The sequence below is a fragment of the Grampus griseus genome, assembly GCF_964374135.1.
Source record: "Grampus griseus genome assembly, chromosome: 8".
Lineage (NCBI taxonomy): Eukaryota > Metazoa > Chordata > Mammalia > Artiodactyla > Delphinidae > Grampus > Grampus griseus.
The window spans coordinates 101,026,590-101,052,199 of NC_139002.1; the positions used below are offsets into that span (position 1 = coordinate 101,026,590).

A 25,610-nucleotide genomic window follows, 5' to 3' on the forward strand; every position below is an offset into this window, starting at 1 on the left:
CTGGACGTCTGGCTCAAAGGGCTAACCTTATTTTTCCCAATTCAGAACTCTCTGTTACCTTGGGAGCATTTATTGAACATATATAAAGTCTATTGTATTAGATGCTGTCATCTGGGTAACATTTGGAGAAAACAACAAACAAACCAAAAAGCTTAGGAAGAAAGGCTGGAGAATGAGATGCTCTAGGGATAAGGGCTTTGAAAAGCACCTACCTATTCATGGGACTAGAAGTCCACATGCCTGCCCAGGGCTGGAAGCATGCTCAGAAAAGACACGAGAAGGCTCTAAGATCTCACGTCTAGCTGATCTTCAGGCTCTGAGCAAGCAGGAAATGAAGGCTGAAGCAGTTGTAAACTGCCTGGCTGAGTATTTAAAGGTATGTCCCAACATACATACAGGCTCATCTGCAAAGACTTTCATGGCTGTTGTTTCAGGCATTTAAGGAAATCTCTGTCAGATCACTAGCTGACCACTAAGCTAATGGAAAAGACTTTGGTGGCCACAGACAACAAAAAATAAACTTTACAAAATTAGTTCAGAAAAGTTAATCAACTAACAAACAATTTCTACTACAAGCAGCAAGAACAAGGCCTCGCATGGTAAAGAATCTGATTTCCAGAGTTGCTACATTATAATACTAAAAATGTCCAGTTTAGAACCAAAGTTATGATGCATGCAAAGAAATAAGAAAGCATGACCTATATATGGGGAAAAAAAAACTGTCCTTGAGGAAACACAGATATTGGATTTAGTAAACAAAGACTTTAAATCAACTATTTAAAATATTTTCAAAGACCTAAAGGAAACCATGTACAAAGAACTAAAGGAAACCATGAGAACATAACACTAAATAGAGAATATCAATAAAGAGACGGAAGTTATAAAAAGGAAACAAATAGAAGTTCTAGAGTTGAAGAATTCTAATTGAAATGAAAGATTCACTAGTGAAGTTCAACAGCAGATTTGAGCAGGTAGGAGAAAGAGTCAGCATACTTGAAGATAAGTCAATTGAGATTACCCAGTCTGAGAAGCAGAAAAAAGAAAAAGAAGAAGGAAAAAAATGAATAGAGCCTAATCTGTGAGACACCACCAAGCATACGTTATTAACATATGCATAAAGGAAGTCTCAGAAAGAGAGGAGGAAGAGAAATGGGGGGAAAGAATATTTGAAGAAATAATAGCTGAAAACTTCTAAATTTTTTTTTTTTTTTTTTTTTTTTTTTTGCGGTACGCGGGCCTCTCACTGTTGTGGTCCCTCCCGTTGCGGAGCACAGGCTCCAGACGCACAGGCTCAGCGGCCATGGCTCACGGACCCAGCCGCTCTGTGGCATGTGGGATCCTCCCGGACCAGGGCACGAACCCGCGTCCCCTGCATCGGCAGGCGTGCTCTCAACCACTGCGCCACCAGGGATGCCCCTCTTTTTTTAATTGAATAAAAGATTCTTTAAATTCTATAGTGCCTTACACTATATTTGAAAACAATTTTCAAAAGTTTCACACATATGGTTTCATATAATCCCATAATAACCCTTTCCCCCCCACCACCACTATAATGCCCCAACATACTAGAAAATTGAATCCAGCAACATATTAAAAGAATCATACTTCACGGCCAAGTGAGATTTATCCCAGGAATTACAAGGGTGGACCAACATATAAAAATTAATCAATGTGATGTACTGTGTTAACGGAATGAAGAAAAACAACCACATGATCATCTCAACGGATACAGAAAAATAATTTGATAAAACCCAACACCCTTATGAATGAACCTGGAGGATATTATGCTGAGTGAAATAAGCCAGTGACAAAAAGACTAACACTGTATGATTCCACTTATATGAAATACTCAGTGTAGCCAAAATCATAGAGACAAAGTAGAATGGTGTTTGCCAGTGACTGGGGGAGTGGGGAGTTATTGTTTAATGGGTTTAGAGTTTCCATTTCACAAGAAGAAAAGTGTTTCAGAGATAGAGAGTGATGATGGTTGTACGTTATAAATATATTTAATACCACTGAACTGTACACTTAGAAATGGTTAAGATGGTATATTTTATGTTAAAGATATTTTACCACAATAAAAAAAGGTGGGGAAAAAAACACCTAACACTCTTTCATGATAGAAACACTCATAAAACTAGGACTAGAAGGGAACTTCCTCAGCTTGATAAAGGACATCTTTGAAAACCCACAGTTAATATCATACTTAATGGTGAAAGACTGAGAGCTTTCCTCCTAAGATCAGAAACAATATAAGGATGTCTGGTTTTGCCACTTCTATTCAACATTTTACTGGAAGTTTTAACTAGGGCAAGAAAAAGAATTAAAAGACATCCAGATTGGAAAGGAAGTAGTAAAACTATCTCTATTCACAGATGGCATGATCTTATAGATAAAAAATCCTTGGGACTTCCCTGTTGGTACAGTGATTAAGACTCCAATGCAGGGGGCCCAGGTTCGATCCCTGGTCGGGAAACTAGATCCCACATGCATGCCAGAACTAAGAGTTCACATGCCACAACTAAGGAGCCCTCCTGTCGCAGCTAAGACCCAAAGCAACCAAAATAAATAAGTAAATATTAAAAAAAAAAATCCTAACTCAGGGCTTCCCTGGTGGCACAGTGGTTAAGAATCCACCTGCCAATGCAGGGGACACAGGTTCGAGCCCTAGTCTGGGAAGATCCCAAGTGCTGTGGAGTAACTAAGTCCATGCACCACAACTACAGAGCCTGTGCTCTAGAGCCCGTGAGCCACAACTACTGAGCCCACGTGCCACAACTACTGAAGCCCGTGTGCCTACAGTCTGTGCTCCGCAACAAGAGAAGACACTGCAATGAGAAGCCTGGGCACTGCAACAAAGGGTAGCCCCCGCTCGCCACAACTAGAGAGAGTCAGTGCACAGCAACAAGACCCAACGCAGCCAAAAGTAAATAAATTAAATAAATAAATTTATTTTAAAAAATCCTAACGCAGAAACTATTACACCTAGTAAGTGAATTCAGCAAAGTTGTACAATATAAGATCAACATACAAAAATCAGTTATATTTCTATACTAGCAATGAACAATCTTAAAATTAAGACAATAATCCCATTTAAAATTGACAATTCCATTTAAAATAATATCAAAATAATACAATACTTAGAAATAAATTTAACAAATACACTGAAAACAGTGTTGAAAGAAATTAAAGAAGATCTTAATAACAGACATCCCATGCTCATGGAGTGGAAGACAATATTGAAAAGAAGGCAGTGTGATCTACAGATTCAATGCAATCTCTATCAAAATGCCAACTGCCTTTTTTACAAAAATAGGCAAGTTGATCTGAAAATTTATACGGAATTTCAAGGGACCCTGAATAGTCAAAACATTCTTGAAAAGGTAAAACAAAGTTGTAGACTCACGCTTTCTGATTTTAAAACTTCTACAAAGCTACACGATAAAAACAGTGTGGTACTGACATAAGGATAAATTTTTAGATTAAAGGAATAGAGTTGAGAGTCCAGAAATAAGCCTATACAACTACTGTCAATTGATTTTCAACAAGAGTTTCAAGACCATTCAATGGGGCAAGAATAATCTTTTCAAATAATGGTGCTTGAATAACTGGATATCTGCATGCAAAAGAGTGAAGTTGGGGGCTTCCCTGGTGGCGCAGTGGTTGAGAATCTGCCTGCCAATGCAGGGGACACGGGTTCGAGCCCTGGTCTGGGAGGATCCCACATGCCGTGGAGCGGCTGGGCCCGTGAGCCACAACTGCTGAGCTTGTGCGTCTGGAGCCTGTGCTACGCAGCAGGAGAGGCCGCGATGGTGAGAGGCCCGTGCACCGCGATGAAGAGTGGCCCCCGCTTGCCACAGCTAGAGAGAGCCCACGCACAGAAACGAAGACCCAACACAGCAAAAAAAAAAAAAAAAAAAAAAAAAAAGAGTGAAGTTGGACCTTTACCTCACACCATATACAAAAATTAACTCAAAATAGGTCAAAGACCTAAATGTAAGCACTAATGCTTTGAAACTCTTCAAAAAAAACTTAAGGATAATTTTGTTGTTTTTTTAAATAAATATTTTGTACTTATTATAGGTAAAGTTTTAGAACCGTGGATTTGGCAATGGTTTCTTAGATACAACACCAAAAGCACAAGCAACAAAAGAAAAAATAAACTAGACTTCATCAAAATGTTAAAATCTTTGTGCATCAAAGGACATGCTCAAGAAGACGAAAAGACAACCCGGAATGAGAGAAAATGTTTGTAAATCTTATGAGATACATATACATCCTATAAGGGTTTAGTAATCAGAATATACAAAGAACTCTTACAGCTCAACAATGAGAACATCATCCAATTGAAAAATGGGCAAAGGACTTGGATAGACATTTCTCCAATGAAAATATACAAATGACAGGCACATGAGATGCTCAACATCATTTGTCATTAAGGAAGTGCAAATCAAAACCACAATGAGATACCACTGCACACCCACTAGGATGGCTTTATTTTTTTTTAAAAAAAGGGGAAATAACAAGTGTTGGAGAGGATGTGGAGAAATTGGAACCCTCATAGAGTGCTGGTAGGAGTGTAAAAGGATACAGTCACTGTGGAAAACAGTTTGGTAGTTCTTTGAAAAGTTAACCATGGAATTACCATATGACCCAACAATTCCACTCCTAGGTACATACCCAAAAGAACTGAAGACGGAAGTTTAAAAACAAAAACTTGTACATGAATATACATAATAGACAAAGAATGAAAACAATCCAAATGTCCAGCAACTGATGAATAAATACATTGTGATACCTGCATACAACTGAATGTTATTCAACCCAAAAAGGAATGAAGCACTGATCCATGCTAGGAAATGAATGAATCTTGAAAACATTACTCTAAGTGAAAGAAACCGGACACAAAAGGGCAAATATGTGTGATTCCATTTATATAAAAGGTCAAGAATAGGCAAATCTATAGAGATAGAAAGCAGATTAATGGTTGCTAAGGATTGGAGAGAAGGATGAATAAGTGACTGAGTAATGGGTACTGAATTTCCATTCAGGATGACAGAAATGTCCTGGAATTAGATAGTGGTGATGGTTGAATAAACTAAAAGCCGCTGAATTGTTCACTTAAAATGATTAAAATAGTGAATTTTATAGGATGTGAATTTTACCTCAATATTAAAAAAAAAAGACTGGAACGAAATACATCAAAATGATACCTTTGGTGATTTGCGGGGTTTTTTTGCTGCTCTATATTTTCCTAAGTGTTTACAATAAACACTTAGTACAATAATAAATCTCCCTTATCTCTGTTGTCATCGTCTGAAGCTAGCCTCTCAAACTCTCATGTCCACACAGATCTCCTGGGGACCTTGTTAAAATACAGATTCTAGGGCTCCCCTGGTGGCGCAGTGGTTGAGAGTCCGCCTGCCGATGCAGGGGACGCGGGTTCGTGTCCCGGTCTTGGAAGATCCCACATGCCGCGGAGCGGCTAGGCCCGTGAGCCATGGCCGCTGAGCCTGCGCATCCGGAGCCTGTGCTCCGCGACGGGAGAGGCCACAGCAGTGAGAGGCCCGCGTAACGCAAAAAAAAAAAAAAATACAGATTCTAATTGAGTAGGTCCAGGGTGGGACCTGGGATTCTGGGAGTCTAGTTTATTTAATTTCTAAAAATGCTTCTGGGCTTCCCTGGTGGCGCAGTGGTTAAGAATCCACCTGCCAATGCAGGGGACACAGGTTCGAGCCCCGGTCTGGGAAGATCCCACATGCCGCGGAACAGCTAAGCCCGTGCACCACAGTTACTGAGCCTGCGCTCTAGAGCCTGCAAGCCACAACTACTGAAGCCCGCACGCCTAGAGCCCATGCTCCGCAACAAGAGAAGCCACTGCAGTGGGAAGCCCGCGCACTGCAACGAAGAGCAGCCCCTGCTCGCCGCAACTAGAGAAAGCCCACATGCAGCAACGAAGACCCAACGCAACCAAAAATAAACAAGTTTGTTTAAAAAAAAAAAAGCTTCCAAATGATGTTTTTGCAACTGGGCCACAGACACCTCCCAACCCTCCACTCCCACGCCCCAGGCAGCCAGGCTCTAGAAGTCAGCTGCAGGAGGGCTAGCACAGAAAGGACCATTGCTTCTGGACGCCTCCCCAGGGAGCTTATGTCGTGCAGGACATATTTACACTAAAAAGTTATTCATTATTTATCTGGAATTCATATGTCACTGACTGTCCTGTAGTTTTACTTGCTAACTCTGGAGCCCTGGCCTGGGGTAGAGAGAGGTTGGAGCTGCGGACGCCAGGCAACCTGTGTCTGAGGCCCATCAAGACAACTCAAGGCCGCTTGCTTGGCCGTCCTGCTGGCCCAGCAGACAGTCGCCCCCGTGGTTCACTCCTCGACGGCTTGCCCTTGTGCTGTCCTCCCCCGCTGCCCTTGGGTCTGGCCGTCTCCTGAGGAAGGCTCCCCTGGAAGACGCAGACGCAGAGCAGGCTGCCTGGTCCAGTCGCCCGCCTGGTACAGGAATCCCCCTCCAGGGCAACCCTGACAGGCGGCCTTACCCCAGGCGGCCCGGTGGTCAGCAACCTCGGGCCAGGAGACAGCTTTCACAGTCATTACCTCTAGGGCTGGGGACCACACAGACTTGGGTTTGAGTGGAGACTTAGGCACGTTACTTACTTTCTTTCTGGGCTCGACAACCACCTGTCACAGGTAGATAACACTTCCTATTCCCCAGTTCTGATGATGAGCCGATATCATTTCTTTTTTTCTTTTCTTTTCTTTTTAAATATTTATTTATTTGGCTGCACTGGGTCCTAGCTGAGGGTGCTGGGACATGTGAACTCTTAGTTGTGGCATTGGGGAATCTAGTTCTCTGACCAGTGATCAAACCCAGGCCCCCTGCATTGGGAGCCTTAGCCACTGGACCACCAGGGAAGTCCCGAGCTGAGATCATTTCTAAAAAGCACTTAGTGCACTGCCTGGCACCCAGTAAGTGCTCGAGTCACCGGAGAAGCCATTGTTTCTTGTTCCCTTTTCCTCCCACGATACCCAGCACAGCACTCAGCTCAGCTGGTATTTAGTGCTTGCTTGTGGAACTGAAACTCAGGAACCTACGGAACAGTGAAAAGACACACTGCTCTGACCTAGACCATGATGTGTTATACCTCCCAGCTCCAACTCTAATTTCTGTGACTCGAGGCAAGTCGACTTCTGCCTCTACGCCTTGCTTTCTTTGTCTACAGCATGTGAAACGGCTAACATGCCCATTGGACAGATGAGGAAAGCTGAGGCTCCTGACTTGTGGTGAATGCATGACAGCATCCTGTGCTCTCGCACCCAGTGCAGTACCCTCGGGGAGCCCTGCCCTGGGACGCTCCTCTTCTTCCTCCCCTGCCCATTAGCCCCGGTCCTGAGCTGGTGGGCTGGGGGTGTGGTTGGCGTCTGTGCCTCACCTGGCTGGCCTCAGGGGGGTAGAGTCCATGGGGACGGGGTAGCTTGGAGATCTCAGCGTTCTCCCGAAGGCTGTGGTGAATGCTCTCGCCTTGTGTCTGTAGCTGGGCCAGCTCTGGCCTATCCCAGAATTCCTATTCGGGCTATTCTGTTGTCTTTGGCAGGACTGGGCTTGGTGGAGCTGGACCTGGGCGTGTCCCAGCCTCTCTCTGCCTCTCCTGGTCTCTGTCGTCTTCCTGCAGGAATCAGAGCTCACGTGTTCATATCTTTGTATGTTGAGTCTATGTGGCCCTTCAGGGATCAGGGCTGTCTGGCCCCAGGGTAGAGGTGTTGTCTGTCTTGATTCCAGGCCCCAGGCTGGCAGTTTCCCTCACCACCCCTGTCCAGCTGTGCCAAGACCTCTTCTTTTCTTTCTTGGCTTCTGTCCTGTTTGTACTGTGATTGGCCCAAGAGAGGGTTGTGGGCTGGCAGGTGCCCTACACAGAGCCTGGGCAGCATCCAGGCCTGGCTGGCCCACCCCAGGGCCCCCTGTCACTGCCCCCAGCCAAGCTGGGTCCCCTCCTTCCTGCCCGGCTGAGACAGGGCCTGGAAGGGCACAGTGGCAGGCCGTCTGTGATGTTCCTGTTGCCATGGTTATCCTAGATAAGAAGGCCATAGCATTCTGCCTCTGGAACCTCCACCCATCTGACCAGCTCTGCTCTGCCTGCCGCCGGAGATGGCTCTCTGTTGGGGGGCTTGAGAGCACGGGCTCTACTGCAGTCAAAGTCTCTTCCAGGCATCCCCCATCCCTTGGACCTCCCTTCAACCCCAACAGAGACCACTACCCTAACTGGTAAGACTCTCCCCCTCAGAAACTGACCTCCACTGGAGAGGCGATGATGGGTGGTGGAAAAGGCACAGATTCAAAATCAGAACACAGATTCCAATTCCAACCTGGCCCTTTATAACCACGTTACCTTGGACAAGGCGGGCTTTTGGAATTCCCTGGCGGTCCAGTGGCTGGGACTCTGCACTTTTACTGCCAAAAGCCCGGGGTTCGATCCCTTGTCCGGGAACTAAGATCCCACAAGCCGTACGGCCAAGGTCAAAAAAAAAAAAAAAAAAAAAAGTGGGCTTTGAACTTCAGTGTCCTCCTCTATAAAATGTGGATAATAATGCCATACTTAACTGTCCCTCAGTAATGCCTCTGTGACTTTTCATGGGCTGTACCCCTGATGTGTAGTGCTCTTCCATCCTTCTCAACTCAAACTCCTACTCATGCTTCATGACCCAACTTAAATGCTCCCATCTCTGAAAAACTTTCCCTGACCTCTGTGTACTTGGCACAGATATTAGGCCTTGCCTCTCTGTGTTAGTTATTTAAGTGTTTTCCTGGTTTTTACTTAACCATGAGTTCTTTTATTTTTTAATTTTTTTTTTTTTTTTTTTTTTTGCGGTACGCGGGCCTCTCACTGTTGCGGCCTCTCCCGTTGCGGAGCACAGGCTCCGGACGCGCAGGCTCAGCGGCCATGGCTCACGGGCCCAGCCGCTCCGTGGCATGTGGGATCTTCCCAGACCGGGCAAGAACCCGCGTCCCCTGCATTGGCAGGCGGACTCCCAACCACTGCGCCTCCAGGGAAGCCCTATTTTTTAATTTTTAATTAATTTTTGTTGGAGTATAGTTGATTTACAATGTTGTGTTAGTTTCTGCTGTACAGCAAAGTGAATCAGTTATATATATATACATATATCCACTCTTTTTTAGATTCTTTTCCCATATAGGTCATTACAGAGTACTGAGTAGAGTTCCCTGTGCTATACAGTAGGTTCTTATTAGTGATCTATTTTATATCTAGTTATATATATATGTCAATCCTAATCTCCCAGTTTATCCCTCCCCACCCTTTCCCCCTTGGTAGCCATAAGTTTGTTTTGTACACCTGTCACTATTTCTGTTTTGTACATAAGTTCTTTGTAGCCTTTTTTTTAGACTCCACATATAAGTGATATCATATGGTATTTGTCTTTCTCTGTCTGACTTGCTTCATTAAGCGTGAATTCTTGGAGGCAGGAATCAGATTAGGCTCAGTTCTGTTGCTGGAAATAGTTTGTTGACTGACTACTTTGCGGAATGGAAAGCAGAAGAGACCGACACTGATGGGGTTGGGCTCCATCCTTGCAGGGGTCAAACCTAGGGCCTTTGTCCGAGATGGCTTGAGTCAATCAGTGCTTGCTGTGGCCTTTCTGTGTGCCTGAGCCATGCCTGACTGGCTGGGGACATTTTCACGGCCAAGACCCAGTGGGAAAGACAGTGGCATGCCTGGGGTGTGCCTGTCTTAGCAGTGGGGTGTGGCCAGGAGCAGCTGCTCATGGGGTGTCTCTGGGGATATCCTGGGGCATCTGGGAGGGAAGGGGGCTAGGGTAGCACAGTCAGCTGGTCCTGCTGGGATTTGGGGGAATTGCCAAGGAACCTGTGGTTCAGGAAAAGGGAGGGAGGACTCCAGTGTCTCCCAACTCCCTCTCTATAGCTGCTTGTCAGGCTCAAGGAGATGAAGGTGCCATCCAGTGCCAGTTCCACCGTCCACCCAGGCCCTGACCAGTGGACCAGGCTTTCCAGGACAAAGCCAGCTGGCCAAGGGCGCCCTCCAGTGGCCACCACAGGGGAGGCAGGAACCTGACTCCACAAAGGCAGGTGGTTCATTTATTCCACCTAATTGAACATCTTCATGCCGGGTTTGGTGCTGGGCACATGTTTCAATTTTAATTTTAAAGTATACTTATTGGGCTTCCCTGGTGGCGCAGTGGTTAAGAATCCGCCTGCCAATGCAGGGGACACGGGTTCGAGCCCTGGTCTGGGAAGATCCCACATGCCGCAGAGCAATTAAGCCCGTGCGCCACAACTACTGAGCCCGCACGCCTAGAGCCCGTGCTCCGCAACAGGAGAAGCCAGCGCAATGAGAAACCTGCGCACCGCAACAAAGAGTAGACCCCGCTTGCTGCAACTAGAGAAAGCCCGTGCGCTGCAACGAAGACCCAGTGCAACCAAAAAAGTAAAAATAAATAAAATAAATTTTTAAAAAATACAATAAAATAAAATATACTTATTAATCATCTGGTAAATGGAAAGCTCTCTCTTGAGCGTTGATATGCGCTGGGGTGGGGTGGGGGAAGAGGGAATACAAGGAAGGGAGAAATTCCCTCACAGCAGCGATCCTCAACCTACACCGTCAACTAGACTCACCTGGGGAACTTGAAAAAACACCAACCACTGGGCCCCACCCAGACCAATTGACTCTGGAGGGTGGGGCAGAGGCACCAGGGGTTTGTAGATGTTCCCCAGGAAGAGTGAACAGGCACGAGAACGCTCTGGTTTGGAGAGTTGACTAAAACGTTGCCCGTCCTTCATTCTCACCCAGCTGCTGAGGTAGGTGTTATTCTCCCATTTCACAGATTAGGAGACTGAGGCTCAAGTGAACCTGCCCCTTTCCCCAGTTCAGTTAAGGACAGTTGTGGGAAATATGTCTCCCACAGCCCAGGCAGCAGGGATGCAGCAAATACTCCTAAAAGATGGTCCCTGATCTCTGAAGAGACTCCCTCATAAAAATAATGGTGTGATTGTTTGCTGTGATAAGAAAAGTACCCAAGGTTGTTGTCAAATAACTTTTTTTCCAGACAGAGAATTATAAAGGCAAAATACTGTGCACAAAAATCGCCTGCAATCTCAGCACTGTTAACCATGAAGAGTTATGGGGTGGGGGGTGTGGGGACAGGTAGGAAAGGGGAGAGGGAAGGAGAGAGGGAGGGAGGAGGGAAGGAGCGGATTTATGGTAAGGCTCAAGGTCACATTGTAAATCAGGGCTTCGGAAGTGTGGCTCAGAGACCACTGGCATTATAATCTCCACAGTGCTTGTGAGAAATGCAGCATCCCTCAGGTCTCAGAATCAGACTCTGGAGAAAGATCCTGAGAAGCTGCATGCTTAACAAATATTCCAGGCTCTTCTTACAGCCACTGAAGACCAAGAGCCACTGCTGCTTCAAGCTTTCACTTAATACAAGAGGAGAGACATCCTAGACCCCCATCACTTCTAGCGACTTAGGGGAGGGTTCTCGCATATGGACTGATGTATTAAAATGTATGAAACCCACTGTTGAGATATCAACCAGCTGTCCTTGGGGACCTGGGCACATACTTCCCTATTGCACAGGCTAGCTGGGAAGTGCAGAAACACTGCTGTGTCATCCCACACCAGGCCCGGCCCCCACGCAGCAGCCCCCTTGCCCCCCTTCTCCTTCCATAACTATAAACCAACCTCACTGGATCCTGCCAGCCAATCACAGCCCGAATAACCTATGATGTCACCAGCAGCCAATCAGAGCTCCTCACGAGTATATGCTGAATTCTGTCATCTTAATGAGGTGATGGAATTCTAAAGCAACGCCATGCTTTTCACAGAGGGACACTGACGCACAGAGAGGAGAAGAGGCCCACGCAGGGTCACTTCACCAGGTGGCAGAGCCAGGACTAGAAGCCAGGACTTCTGCCTGTGGTCCAATGTTCTTTTGGGTGCCCAGAGTGCTGCCAAAGCCCACAGGGCCTGGGCGGAGGCTCCCCTCTCTGGATGGCTCCTGGCACAGGAGGTGAGGTCCAAGGCCCTGGCCCCTCCTCCCCACAGCTCTCCCTGCAAGACCTCAGGGGTCAGAAACAGATCCCTCAGTCTCCGGAGTCTAGGGCCCAGAGGAAATGGCAGGGTAGTCAGGGCCCACGGTGGAGGGGGGTTGCCCCCCATCTCAGCCCTGGTCTCAGCTCAACGCCCCTCACCCCCGGAAGGAATTAGAGGCCAGACTGTGCTGCCTGCTGCTTATGGGCAGATTACGAGAAGGGGGCCAAGACAAGGGTTCCTTTGTGGAGGCCCTGGCTTAGGGAGTCAAGTGACCACTTAGCACACACGTGGGCAGTGCCAACCCCTAAGTGGGCAGGGGCACTGGCCAGAGGACCCCAGAGAGTCCCACCAGTCCTGTGGCCAGACCTTTTGTGGGATCGCCTGACCAGCCTGGAGCCCCAACTGTGAGTAAGGGTTACCCCAGAAGGCTGGGCTGGGACATTGAGAGCCTTTGGGGTAGATAACCTGTACATGTGCACATGATGGATACACACAGGCAGCACACGTGCAGGTGTGCGGGCACCTGTGTGTCTGTGCAAAGGCCCTGAGGTAGAAATGAACTTAGGGAACGCCAGGCACAGAGACAGCCAGTGTGGCTGCGTCAGAGCAGGTAGGGGGAGGATGGGGTGCCAAACATTGCTTCAGTCAATTTTTATTGAGCACCACCTATGAGTACACAATAGGGGCTCCATTCCCAGGAGGGAATAGGCAGTAAACAAGCAGGTAACATGCAAAATATAATGGCAGTTATAACATGATAAGTGCCATGTAGAAAAATGGAGCAAGGCGAGGGGAAGAGCGGGCCAGTGGTACGAGGATGTTATTTCCAGGTAGGGTGGCTGGGGGTATCCTTTCTGAGGAGGTGATCTGAAGTGGGAGTGAGCCATACAGTTAGATTAGGACGAGCATCCCCCAGGAAGGAGGATCAGCATGTGAAAAGGCCCTGGGGCCACCATTCAGGAAACATCTCCACCAGCCAGGCTCTGTTCTGGGCACGGGGAACAGGGTGGTGGCCAAGGCTGACCACGCCCCTTACCAGTTCTCACTCCAGGGAGGTTGATGGAGCTTGGGGAGCTACTGAACATGATGGGCTCATAACTCAGGAAGGAGCCCAGCATGCGGACATTTCTGTTGTTGCCTTTGTGGTACAATTTAAGGGCACAGACCTCTCTGTGTCTTCTGTGCCAAGGCTATGGACGGTCCCTGAGCTCACTTTCCTGGATTCTTGGAGGTCACCTCACCGCCCCCCTCCCAGTGTCCAGATGGGAGAGCTGAGGCCCAGAGAAGGGAAGGGTCCTGGATAAGGTCACTCATGCGTCCTGGACAGATTCTGAAGAGGTCCCTACTCCTTCCTGGCCCCCCCCATCAGTATCTCTCTCTGTCTGTTCACCAGCACCCAAGCCCACCTGCTGTGGCTCAGTGCCTGGCCATGACCGTCACCTACTCGAGCCAAGTGGCTAATGCCCGTCTAGGTTCCTTCTCCCGCCTGCTTCTGTGCTGGCGAGGCAGCATCTATAAGCTGCTCTATGGCGAGTTCCTCATTTTCCTCATCTGCTACTACATCATCCGCTTCATTTACAGGTACGGGGGGGACAAGACAGGGCTTGGAGCTCCTGGGTGCCTCCCAGCCATCTAGGCGGCCAATGCACAGAGACAGATAAGGCTGAGCTGGGCTTGTGGTCAAACCGTGGGGCCTGAGGCCTGGGGGCTGGGGAGGAGAGAAAAGGAAGCAGCCTTGGGGGGCAGCTCAGTGTAGGTCGGGGCATCTCAAACACCCTTTCCTCAAATCGAGGGAGGGGCATTGGAACCCAGGCCTTACCTAGTCCCCCTCAGTCAGCCTGTTTCCCTGAATACCACATAGTCTCACAGGCCCATATCATACTTTTTTTTCCCCAATAAAAATGTGTATTTAAACAATAAAAGACAGCTAAAACCACAGAATATATGATAGCTTTTTTTTTTTTTTTTTTTTTTTTTTTGCGGTACGCGGGCCTCTCACCGTTGTGGCCTCTCCCGTTGCAGAGCACAGGCTCTGGACGCGCAGGCTCAGCGGCCATGGCTCACGGGCCCAGCCGCTCCGCGGCATGTGGGATCTTCCCAGACCGGGGCACGAACCTGCGTCCCCTGCATCGGCAGGCGGACTCTCAACCACTGCGCCACCAAGGAAGCCCATGATAGCATTTTTAATGGAAAAAGCATTAATGATGGCAATGCATTGACAAATATCAAACACATAAACCTCTTGAGTTCATAATGATAATCCTAATAACAAAGCATGTTCATTTTCTTTGGTTGTTACTAGGGTGTCAATATAATTAAAAAAAATTAAGACTTTATTTTTTAGAGCAGTTTTAGGTTCGTAGCTTAACTGGGCAGAAGGTACAGAGAGTTCCCATATACCCCACCCCTCCTGCCCCACCCACTCAGCCCTCCCCCATTATCAGCATCCCACCCCAGTGTGGGACATTTGTGATGACAGATGAACCCACACACACGGACACATCATTGTCACCCAAAGTCCATAGTTCACCTTAGGGTTCACCCTTGGTGTTGTACATTCTATGTGGTTGGACAAATGTATAATGACTTGTATCCACCGTTACAGTGTCGTACAGAACAATTTCATTGCTCTGTGCTCTGCCGATTCATCCCTCCCTACCAGATATTTTTTTTTAAAGACCAAACACTCATTTCAACCTGCTTTCAAACAACTGTCTTTTGGATCCTTTAAAAAGGTCAGTGGTGCCTAAAGCTGACCCCTTCAGCAGGACCTTCCTTCCTCCACCTTATAGAAAACCTCCTGAGGGTTTCTCCTCCAGGCATGGAGCAGAGGGCCCCACTGGGGTTTCAGGGCGGTGGGAGAAAGAGGGGGACCTGGCTCAGGCCAGAGGAGGGGCCCCAGGCAGGCCAGTGAAAGGGATAGGGAGGTGAGGCTGCCACTCTCCTACCCCGGGCCTGGCTGGACCTGGGACCGGTCTCAGCCATCCCCTCCCAGTATCTACACATCTTCCCCCCCGCCCCCCGCCTCCCCCAGGATGGCCCTCACGGACGATCAGCAGGTGATTTTTGAGAAGCTGACTCTATATTGCGACAGCTACATCCAGCTCATCCCCATTTCCTTCGTGCTGGGTGAGCTCCCCTTTCCGCGTGTTGGGGTCCCAGTGGCTGCTCCAGGCTCCAGACAGGCAGATCATGAAGAGCTAGCTGGGGAAGGCCAGTGGCATGTCAGCGCCTCTCGGTGGTTCAGGGAAACGGGGAGCCTGCAGCCAGAGGGACTGAAGTTAGACATTAGGAAGGCTGTCCTGCTGTTAGCACTCAAGACCCCACTTTCTTTTTTTAAATTTTATTATTATTATTATTTTAAACATCTTTATTGAAGTATAACTGCTTTACATTGCTGTGTTAGTTTCTGCTAAGACCCCACTTTCTGAGGGCAGCGCCGACATTACAGTAGTCTCTGGAGCCTTGCGCAGGAGGGGAGGTATCTGGCGGATTTCTGGGAAAGCAAGCGGGGCCAGAGAGAGAACTCAAGTCTCTCGTGCCTTCACGCGAAGCTCTGATGGTCTCCCCTTCCCGAGCGCCCTCCAGGAGGGTTGGTGCTGGGCCCAGCCCCATTAGAAAGATGGAGAAACCGAGGCGTCGCCCTCGCTGGGCTCTAGCCGCAGCGTGGGCCTTCGCCCCTCGCGCCCCCGCCCCCCTCCCGCCCAGGCTTCTACGTGACACTGGTCGTGACCCGCTGGTGGAACCAATATGAGAACCTGCCATGGCCCGACCGCCTCATGAACCTGGTGTCGTGCTTCGTCGAGGGCAAGGACGAGCAGGGCCGGCTGCTGCGGCGCACGCTCATGCGCTACGCCAACCTGGGCAACGTGCTCATCCTGCGTAGCGTCAGTGCTGCGGTCTACAAGCGCTTTCCCAGTCCCCAACACCTGGTGAAAGCAGGTGGGCGGGGCCTGGCGAAGCAGTGGGCGGAGCCAGAGGCTGACAAGGGCGGGGCCGGAGCTGCAGATGGGTGGAGTCAGAGGCCCCAGGGCTGAGGATTGGGTGGGACCAGGAGCGGAGTGGGGTCGAGACCTGGGATGCCGGGGTGGGGGTGGGGGGGCGGGGGGCGGGAACCTGAATTGGGTGGGGCGAAGTCAGGGGTCTAAAGGTGGGGAGAGACCAGGAACCGACTCTAGGAGGATAGGGCTTTGAGATAGGGCTAAGGCCTCTTGAGGGATGAGGGAAGAGTGAGGGTTGAGGGCCAGAGTGGGGCTTTGGGAACTGGGAACTGCCCTTCCCCTTCCTGTTTTCCGGTTTCCAGTCTGTACGTCAGCAGTCTCACTCTCTGGCCTTGCCTGACCTGATCCTGGTTAATAAGACAGATCCCTCTCACGTACTCAGCCCAGAGCAGCACATAGTAGATACGACGCAGTGATAATTTGTTGAAAGAAAGAGGATAGCAAAGGAGCTCTGAGGTCCCTATGGGCTCAGCAGGGACTTGGTTTGAACTCTGGGTCCCACCCAGCAGGGCCTGGCCAGCCACCCTTTCTGCAGGTTCCCCTACCCACTGTCTTCTCCACTCTACCCCGCAGGCTTTATGACCCCCTCGGAACACAAGCACTTACAAAAACTGAGCTTGCCACACAACTCATTCTGGATGCCCTGGGTGTGGTTTGCCAACCTGTCAACGAAGGCCTGGATGGGAGGTCGAATCCGGGACCCTGTCCTGCTCCAGAGCCTGCTCAACGTGAGCCCGCTACACACATGGGGCTGCTGCAGCGCGGGGAGGGTCACGCCCCACGTGGAACAGGTTTTCTGCAAAGAGGAAGTTTGAGCCTCTGAGGGTCTTCCCAGAGCCTACCTTGGGACTGTAGAGGATCTTTTACAACAGGATTCCGTAGCCCAAGGTGGCCCCTTTCCAATTTCCCCTCCCCTCCCCTCTCTAAAGTGAACCTCTGAGATCCTGGTTCCTTTTTGATATTGAGGAGGCTGAGGCACAGAGAGGTTAAGTGAGCTGTCCATGACCACACAGCCAGGGCTGGACCATGAGCACGAGACCCTGGTATCTGCGGAAGAGCTGGGGGGTGAGCCTGGGAGAGCAGGTGATGGTCAAAGGCCCAACCTTCCCTCCTGCCCCCCTAGGAAATGAACACCTTGCGTACTCAGTGTGGACAGCTGTATGCCTACGACTGGATCAGTATCCCACTGGTGTACACTCAGGTGAGGACTAGGCTGGTGAAGCTGCCCCTTTGGGAAACTGAGGAGGACCCGGGAAGCAGCCTATGATGGGAAGGGCTCACTCAGAGGCTGAAGAAGAGGCTCACCCTGGGGAGTCAGGTCTGGACTTTGCAGGTTGTCTCTAGTGCCAAGTTCAAAGAGTCCAGGTCCCTGCCTGGTCCAGGTGGTGGAGGCAGTGTGATCATCCCCATTCTAAAGGGGAGACCACAGAGCCTGGGGAGCTTCCTGATCGCGTGGTCCCCACGCAGCCCATCTCTGCCGACGCCGCCTCTGCCTCCCAGGTGGTGACCGTGGCGGTGTACAGCTTCTTCCTGGCTTGCCTGGTGGGACGGCAGTTTCTGAACCCAGCCAAGGCCTACCCCGGCCACGAGATGGACCTCGTTGTACCCCTCTTCACATTCCTGCAGTTCTTCTTCTATGCTGGCTGGCTGAAGGTAGGCCTCCCCGGGACAAGGCCAGCTGTGGCCCAGGGAGTCATGGCCAGTTAGGAGAGGAGGGGCCCTACATAGTGGCTTTGGAGACAGTGGTCAGGCGAGAAGGGCATCACTGAGGGGGGTGGAGAGGTGGACATGGCAGGAGCCAAGGTTTAAGGGTGGGAGCAAGGCTGCAAGGGGTTCCACCTGAGGATTTCCAGAGCCTCACCTACCCTCAAGGTGGCAGAGCAGCTCATCAACCCGTTCGGAGAGGATGATGATGACTTTGAGACCAACTGGATTGTCGACAGGAGTTTGCAGGTATGACGGGAGGAAGAGAGCCTGCCCCATGGCCCTTCCCCAAACTGGACCCAGGGAGGGGGCCCCACAGTTCTGTAGGGAGGCCTCACAGTGAATTGCCCAACCATTTACTCACAGGATTCTCCGCCTAACTTTTGAGGCTCCAGGCTGCATCAGTCTCTCCATTTCACAGGAAGGGAAACTTGAGGCCCAGAGAGAGAGCAGTGACCTCTCCAAGTCACCTGGCAAATTCATGGTCCTGCTTGGGCTGACCTGTTGGACTTCTCCTTCTGTCCCCGACGACCAGGTGTCCCTGTTGGCTGTAGATGAGATGCACCAGGACCTGCCACCGATGGAGCGAGATATGTACTGGAATGAGCCAGAACCACATCCCCCCTACACAGCCGCTTCTGCCCAGTCTCGTCGGCCCTCCTTTTTCGGCTCCACCTTCAGCATCAGGTGGGAAGTGCCAGGGAACCACTTCGGTGGGTAGAAAACCCCAAGTGCAAGGGCCTGAGAGCTTAGAATATATTAGTTAATGCATATTGGGTTCCTATTAAGTGCTGGGCGTTGTACTAAGCTCTTTACATATATTAGCTATTTCCCCCCCCCCAATAAACTTGGTTTGTTTTCTCCAGTTTTCAGATGATTAAGTCCAGGTTCAGAGAAGTTAAGTCAGTTGCCCAACCCAAGGTCACATAGCTAGCAAGCAGCACAGGTGGGCCAGGTATGTCTGGGTCCAACTCCACACCCTTAACCCTTACCTTGTGCTGTGTAAGGACTCTTAAAGCTATAAGGGCTCTTAGGTAGTCTCCAATCTAAGCCCCACCCCTTATCCAGAGTTGAAAACTGAGGCTTAGAGAGAGAAGGGACTTACTCAAGGGCAGTCAGTGATTAGTGATGCAGCTGGGATGTCAGGGCCTGGTTCCTGACTCTGGTTCAGAGCTATGTTTCCTGATAAGCCAGGGTGTTGGCATGGGGAGTGGGAGTGGGGTTCCCTGGGCAAGGGAGCGAGCAAGAGGCTGGGTCATCACAGGGACCTTCGGAGCAGACTTCTTGCTACAGAGTACGGGCCTCAGGTCAGCCCACAGCAGCCACATTTTCCCCCACATGGGTCCTCTTTCCCTGATTTGGTTAGAATCCCTTTTGAGCTGTAGCTGGGCCATGGCCGGCTGAAGAGGCGCCCCAGACAGCTCTCTCCCCCTAGGATGACAGAGTGGAGAGGACTTCGGAGAGTGTTTGCTGCAATTCGGGGTCTATCCCATCAAGGTGTTCTTCCACAGTATTAAAAGCGCTGTTCTCTTTTTAAGAACCGAATATCCTATTAAGCTGTAATTAGAATTAGCTAGAGTCTCTCGGTGGTGTGAGGAAGGTTTGGATAAGAGATCAAATGATCAAGGAAGGAGGCTTGCTTAGGTCAGAAACATTGCTGGAGGTCGCCTCTGAGTTTTCCATGGTTGGTAGCCCAGCTGCTGGGGAAGGAGGATAACAGAGAATAATAACACATAGACCTTGCCTCCAAGAAACACACCATTTAGTGAGGGAGTTCAAACCCAGGGCCCAGACTCTGGATACAAGATACAAGGTACTGGATGCCTGGGCAAGGGACAGAGTATAGAACAGAGATCACCTTTGGCTGCCTGAGAGCTGGCCTCCAGCTGGACCTGGAGCTGGGCCTTGAAGCATGGGGAGAATTTGGACATGGGCAAAGGTGGCCACATTCACGGGTGGGTAGGCTTTCTCTTGCAGAGTAAAGGCTTTAGGCTCCCAGGAAGCCAGACTTCTTTCTGGGGGGATACTGCTCCCCAGCAGGAACCACAAACCCCTGGCTTACTCAGTCACTCCTGGGCCTCACGTGACCATGCATACCTGGGGAAGAGCCGTTCAGACAGCCTGGAGTGAGGGGTTTCAAAGGGAAAATGTGGGCGCTGAAGAGGAAGCCCTTAAATACCAGGCTAGGGAGTTTGGATGTTAACACGGGCAAGAGGGAGCCACAGAACAGTGAGGCGAGCTCGGCCAGGAGGGATTCACTGCGAGGTACAAGATGGATCAGCAGAGAGGTGAGTCAAAGCTGAGGTGAGGAAGACTGTGTGTCCTGGGCCTTGGGCCAGAGGGAGAAGAGAGGGTAAGGGAGAAGTCAAGTCAGGCTTCAGGCCGTTGTCCGCCCACTGACCCTCGAGTCTCCTGTTTCTTTCCAGTCTGGATAAGGAGGATTTGGAGTTCCAGCCAGATCCGGAGGAGGAGGAAAGTGCTCACACTGGCATCGCTGGCCGCTTCCGAGGGCTGCAATCCCATGACCGCCAGCCCCCCAGGACAAACTCAAAGACCAAACTACTGTGGCCGAAGACAGAAGTCCTTTCCCACGAGGGCCAGCCCAAGAACCTCGGGGGAGACGGCCAGGACACCAGTGACCAGGAAGACGTCAAGGCCTGGAAAGGGGAGGATGCCTTCAAGTCCGCCGTGCTATACGGGAGGTCAGGCTACCACAGTGCCCCCCAGACACCCCTCAGCCACACCCCTATGGTCTTCCCACCTGGACAGTCAGCACCCTCAAGTCTTCGCAAAGTCTCAGGCATGGATGACACCGCCAAAGACCAAAGCCTTCAGCCTCCAACTCCCAGGTCCAAGAAGAGCTTTGAATTGCTCCCAGAGAGTGCTGGGGCCTCAACGGAGCACCCGGAAGTGAGTCACATGAGGAGGAAAACTGTTGAGTTTAACCTAACAGACATGTCAGAGGCCCCTGAACATCTCAGAGAACCGCATTTGGGACAGTCGACAAGCAACATACACACTATACTCAAAGATCGTGGCGATCCCTATTGGGCCTTGGAAAACAACAGGTCTGTCTTCTACCCACACCAGGGTCACTGAACCCCCCAGCCCACCAGGGGTGGTCCCCACCAGCTTCCCCTGCTCTGAAGCCCACCCTACTCCCAGTTTTCCTATGGTTCTATGGCTGCCAGGGCATGCCCAGCACTGGCTTGGGGCACACACCTGGCCGCCACAGCAGGGGCTCTAGGGAAGTGTTGGCGACTTTTGCTTATTTCACCCGAGAGCCTGACTCACCAAGACTTCTCTGGGGCCCAGGGATAGGAAGACGAGGTTTGCACCGACAAGAGTAACGCCGAAGGGCCACTAGGCCAGGCTTACATGGGCTGACGATACCAGTGGGCCCAGCTCACCTTAAGCAGGGGTGGCAGACACAGAAACACAGGCAGAACTCGGGGCTCTAGACTGTAGCCCAAGAACTCGACTTACTGGCCAGGCTTAGCTGGGAGGTCGCATGAGCCCTCCCCCATAACCAGTGGTGGCTCTGAAGCCCTCCTGGGAAGGGTGCCACACTCCTGGGAACTGGCAGATGATAAGGTGGGGACAATCCAGGTCCCTTGGGGCATCTTACTGCTTTGGGGACCTCACCAAGACTTCTGAACTTAAATGAGCTCTTCATGCATTTTTGAGGTCAATCTAAAGTTGTCACAGTACCACCAGATGTTTCCCTTTATTCCAGATTCCCCAGATGCTCACTCACCCAATTAGACCCGGCCCCCCACCCCAGCCCCCCATCACGATGTGAAAGGGAAGTGTAACTTCTCATTTCTTATTATTCTCAAGCAGTTATTCTGAGGTCAGAATACCTAGCTTTGTATTGAAAACTGAAAAGGCTGAAAAGGCCTACCACCTGTCATACTTCTCAGGGCTAGCTGGAAACTTACAAATCACTGTGGCTGGTTTAGGAAACAATGTTAATGTAGTTGGTTAGCAAGGACCCAGACGGCTCCCCACTGGTTAACATTCAAGATGTCTCAACCTCTTCCCTCCTACTGCAGCTATTTTCCTATTGAAACGAAGGTCTCTTTCCATACTCATGTAAACCTTCCTCAAATTCTCACTAGGGATGAAGCACATTCCTAGCCTGCTTCCCAAGGGGGATGCTTCACCGGCCTGGTCCTACCTGCGTGTACACCAGCAGGACACTGATCCAGTCATAGCCATATAGCTGTCCACACTGAAGAACATGTCCCTACGACAGCCTGAATTAAATGGTTACCTTAATGAAGAACAAGAATCAGTAGCTTCAAGTCTACTTTAAGCCTCAAAATGCTTTCCGTACATATAAATTGTGAAAGCCAGAACTGCTGGAAACGTATAAAACACCTAATTCAGAATCAGGAATCCTTAAGTCCTGTCTGAATTCTAAACACCCAAGCCTTGGTATCTTTCGCAAACTAAGGAATTTCGTACGTAAATACAGATCCTCCTAAGCGGTTCACTTTGGTGAGTGTGACTGAGCCATGGTGGCACTTACAAGTTTAATAAAGATGGCCTGGATACATTCCTAGCCCACCCCGAGAATTCAAAGACAACAGCTGGGTACCAACTTACTTTATTTGAAGGAACGGTACTAAGGAAAGGACTTGTAGATATTTTGGTACAACTTACAGAAAAGGTAAGGTAACCCAAACATGCATGCACTGCCTTGGTGACCAGGGAGGTCACCCCTGTGGCTACGGGAAGCCAGCCTAAGGCTTAGCTCTCATTATCACTGTTTCCCAGGGTGTGCTTGTCAAAGAGATACTGTGCCATGCCGGATTCGGGGGCCCCCATCGTGCGCAAGTTGGTCACGTGGTCACCCAATTCTTTAATGGATTTCACCTGCTCATTCAGATAATGAGTCTCAAGGAAGTCACACAACTAGAAAAGAGAACAAGGAAAAAAGTTATTGGGAAGCTTCCCCAGCCCCTAAGACAAATGATTTCCTCCATTTACTCCCAGGTTGCCAATACTCACATGGGGGTCATTTTTCTCAGTGGCCAGTTTGTGCAGTTCCAGTAGTGACTGATTCACACTTTTTTCCAAGTGTAGCGCACATTCCATTGCATTCAGCCCATTCTCCCAGTCATCACGGTCTGGTTTCTGAATGAGAGGAGGTTAAGTCAGTGCATCTGCAACCTCTACCACTTAAACCACAAATCAGCAAGCATCTAATGTGTAACAACCGCGCTTGGCAAAAGGAACAGCCAACTTCCCCCTGACAACCGCTTCCAATTTAATATCCTTGCCCATTACCGTCTGCCAACTTTAGCTTAGACGGTAGGCCCCAAAAAGCGCAAAAGACAAAAACCCAAAGTATCCTCATCTGATAAGGGCAACTGCTGAGCTCAGTGATTTCTGACGTCAGAGGACTGCTAGACAGATGAGGCATGCCGACCCCAGGATCTTCAGTTCACCTTGATATCCTGAAGGAAGATTCGGCCACCCCGTTGGTTCTGCAGCTTCATCAGTTTCTCAGCATGTTCCCTCTCCTCAGAAGATTGGTGAAGAAAGTATTTGGCAAAGTTCTTCAAAGCCACATCATCGCGGTCAAAATAGTACGACTGAAAACAGTACATGAACATGTTAGGGATTCCCAAAGAAAGGCAGTCTGCTAGTCTAGGCTTCCTTCTCAAAGCCCAGCAAGAAAGGGTCTGAGCACAGGAAGACTAGAGCAAGGTATGTTCCCGGATTGAACACGACAGTAATTAGTTTTTACTCTGAAACACAAAGATGAAACTTGGTCCTTGAAACTGAAAGTTTGCTACAAGGAACCGTTAGAATATCATGGGAATTGCCTCCACCATGGAACATCTTAAGCATCTGTTTAAGTGCAGAGTAAAGTTGTTACAGCCCCTGTGAAATCTGGTTGAAGAGATGTTGGAGTATTTACCCTGCACTGTTAGTAGTGCCTTCTCCCCCTCCTCCCTGGGTAATCCATGTTAAAACATGAGCTGCGGGCTTCCCTGGTGGCGCAGTGGTTGAGAGTCCGCCTGCCGATGCAGGGGACAGGGGTTCGTGCCCCGGTCCGGGAAGATCCCACATGCCGCGGAGCGGCTGGGCCCGTGAGCCATGGCCGCTGAGCCTGCGCGTCCGGAGCCTGTGCTCCGCAGCGGGAGAGGCCACAACAGTGAGAGGCCCGCGTACCGCAAAAAAAAACAAAACAAAAACAAAAAACATGAGCTGCCAGCTTGCAGCAGGCTGATGGATGTGTAAAATTAACCCACTAGGCAAGGTAACAGTTGTTACCTTGTTTACCACGTAAACATGTTATCAGTAGAAAGCAAAAATTTTAGTCCCTTTTACACCCCTGCTGTATTCAGTTGTTCCTGAAATGGAGTGAGTCATAGAAATCCAGGCGTATTCCAAACCCATCCGGAACACGTTTATTCTTGGATGATTTGCAAAACGTAATAAGACAATTATAACTAAAACTCCTACCACACCGATTAAAACCAGGATTTTGGAAAACTGATTCCACCGATTACTGCATGGAAAATTTTCAGGCCCCGTAACTGTTGGTGGACTATATCCAAGAACTAAAGATTCAATTACGCCACAACCCTTAGATACAAAAAAGATAAAGAATACGGGTGGCAGACAACTCGGTGTCGGCTGAAAGGGAGATTTCTAGAGATATGCTTCAATTCAAGCGGGGCTTTGAGATAAACAGAGCGGAGAGGTGGAGGCGGCTGTTCGGCCCACGAGAGATAAACCACTTCGCACCAGCCCCCACAGTTGGACACCATTACCCAGCAGGCTCCGCCGGACTCAGGGGGATGGGAGCCGGACCTCCTCAGCACCGCCCCCATCACGTGATCGAATGCAGAAGGGATGGAAATGCGAAAATCCACCTTCCTAACTGCAGGGTCGTACTGGTGGCAAGTGTGGCAACCCCGGGAGAAAACTCAGCTCTCTTTAAATAAACTGGGGTGCGCAGAGGCGGCCCTGGCCCGCGAGGGAACACTCCCAGGGGACAACTGCTCAGAATTTCTGCGCAGGAGTCCTAGAGGGCCCCGAGCACCCTTCATTTTGCAGAAGGGCGCACGGAGGCGGGAGGCGGGAGGCGGGAGGCGGGAGGGACCTCCCGGTAGCCACACCCCCGCCCTGCAGCCAGGGAGGCCGCGCCCGTGCCCCGTGGGCCCGCCCGCGCTCACCATGGACAGGTAGACGTAGGAGGCGTAGAGCTCCAGGTTGATCTGGCGGTTGATGGCGGCCTCCGAGTCCTGGTGGTAGTTCTGGCGCACCTGCGAGGGGGACGCGGTCGTCATGGCGGTCGGCTGAGGTGAAACGGTGGCGGTGGCTGCGCGGCGCTGTAACGGCGGCGGGGACCTTGGGGCGATCGGAGGGCGCCGTGAGGTGGTAGCGAGGGCTGGCTCTGAGCGGCCGGCCGGAGCGGGGGACGAGCGCCGGGTTCCGTCCAAGCACTGTTGAAGCAAGAAACCGCGGCGACTCTCCGCGAGGACTGTGGCGCAGGTGACTCTTGCCCGGCTCTTATAGCGGGAATGGGCGTCAGGCCCGCCGCGTCCAATCACGCCGCCCGCCCGCCTAGCTGAGCCCCGCCTCTTCCTGTGGAGGCGCGGCTCCGCCCCGCTGGGGGTGGGTGGGGAAGGAGGGGTGGGGGTGGCGGTGCGGGGTCTGGGTGGCCTGGAGGGTGCAGCTTGTTCCGTGGAACGTGGGGCTCGTTTCGTGGGTTTGGAGAGAAAACCTGAGCGGGGGCAGGAAGCCCAGTTCGGAGCCCTGACCCCGGTGGCGTCCTGGGTCTTGAAACCGACAGGAAACTGCCC

General features: G+C 50.4%; 3 protein-coding genes across 4 annotated transcripts in view; 1 reads left to right on the forward strand and 2 right to left on the reverse strand.

Moving 5' to 3' along the window:
- RAB3IL1 (RAB3A interacting protein like 1) overlaps positions 1-7,516 on the reverse strand; it is a 41,713-nt gene extending 34,197 nt beyond the window's left edge. For both annotated transcript variants that reach the window (XM_082659972.1, XM_082659970.1), the window contains exon 1: positions 7,442-7,516. In XM_082659972.1, coding sequence (XP_082516098.1) covers positions 7,442-7,470 — 29 coding nt within the window. In that variant the 5' untranslated portion in view covers positions 7,471-7,516. The remainder of the gene's footprint in view (positions 1-7,441) is intronic.
- Positions 7,517-13,505: 5,989 nt separating this feature from the next.
- Positions 13,506-20,883, forward strand: BEST1 (bestrophin 1; the record flags this gene model as incomplete). The annotated part of the gene is made up of 9 exons (XM_082660123.1): positions 13,506-13,660; positions 15,114-15,208; positions 15,788-16,021; positions 16,654-16,808; positions 17,204-17,281; positions 17,581-17,733; positions 17,953-18,033; positions 18,320-18,471; positions 20,211-20,883. The coding sequence occupies exons 1-9, from the start codon at positions 13,509-13,511 to the stop codon at positions 20,881-20,883; spliced, it is 1,773 nt and encodes a 590-aa protein (XP_082516249.1). The 5' UTR covers positions 13,506-13,508.
- A 1,497-nt stretch (positions 20,884-22,380) lies between these two features.
- On the reverse strand, positions 22,381-25,303 carry FTH1 (ferritin heavy chain 1). Its single transcript, XM_082660887.1, has 4 exons — positions 24,981-25,303; positions 23,241-23,387; positions 22,801-22,926; positions 22,381-22,704 (listed from the first exon to the last, which is right to left on the reverse strand). Exons 1-4 carry the CDS (start codon positions 25,092-25,094, stop codon positions 22,540-22,542), a joined length of 552 nt encoding a protein of 183 aa, XP_082517013.1. The 5' UTR covers positions 25,095-25,303; the 3' UTR covers positions 22,381-22,539.
- Between the last annotated feature and the right edge of the window lie 307 nt (positions 25,304-25,610).

Coding starts and splice junctions, on each gene's coding strand:
- FTH1 (XM_082660887.1), bottom strand. CDS start 25,094: ATGACGACCGCGTCCCCCTCGCAGGTGCGCCAGAACTACCACCAGGAC. Junction 22,927..23,240: donor TCTTCCTTCAGGATATCAAG/GTGAACTGAAGA, acceptor CCTCTCATTCAG/AAACCAGACCGTGATGACTG. Junction 22,705..22,800: donor CTGAGAAAAATGACCCCCAT/GTGAGTATTGGC, acceptor TCTCTTTTCTAG/TTGTGTGACTTCCTTGAGAC.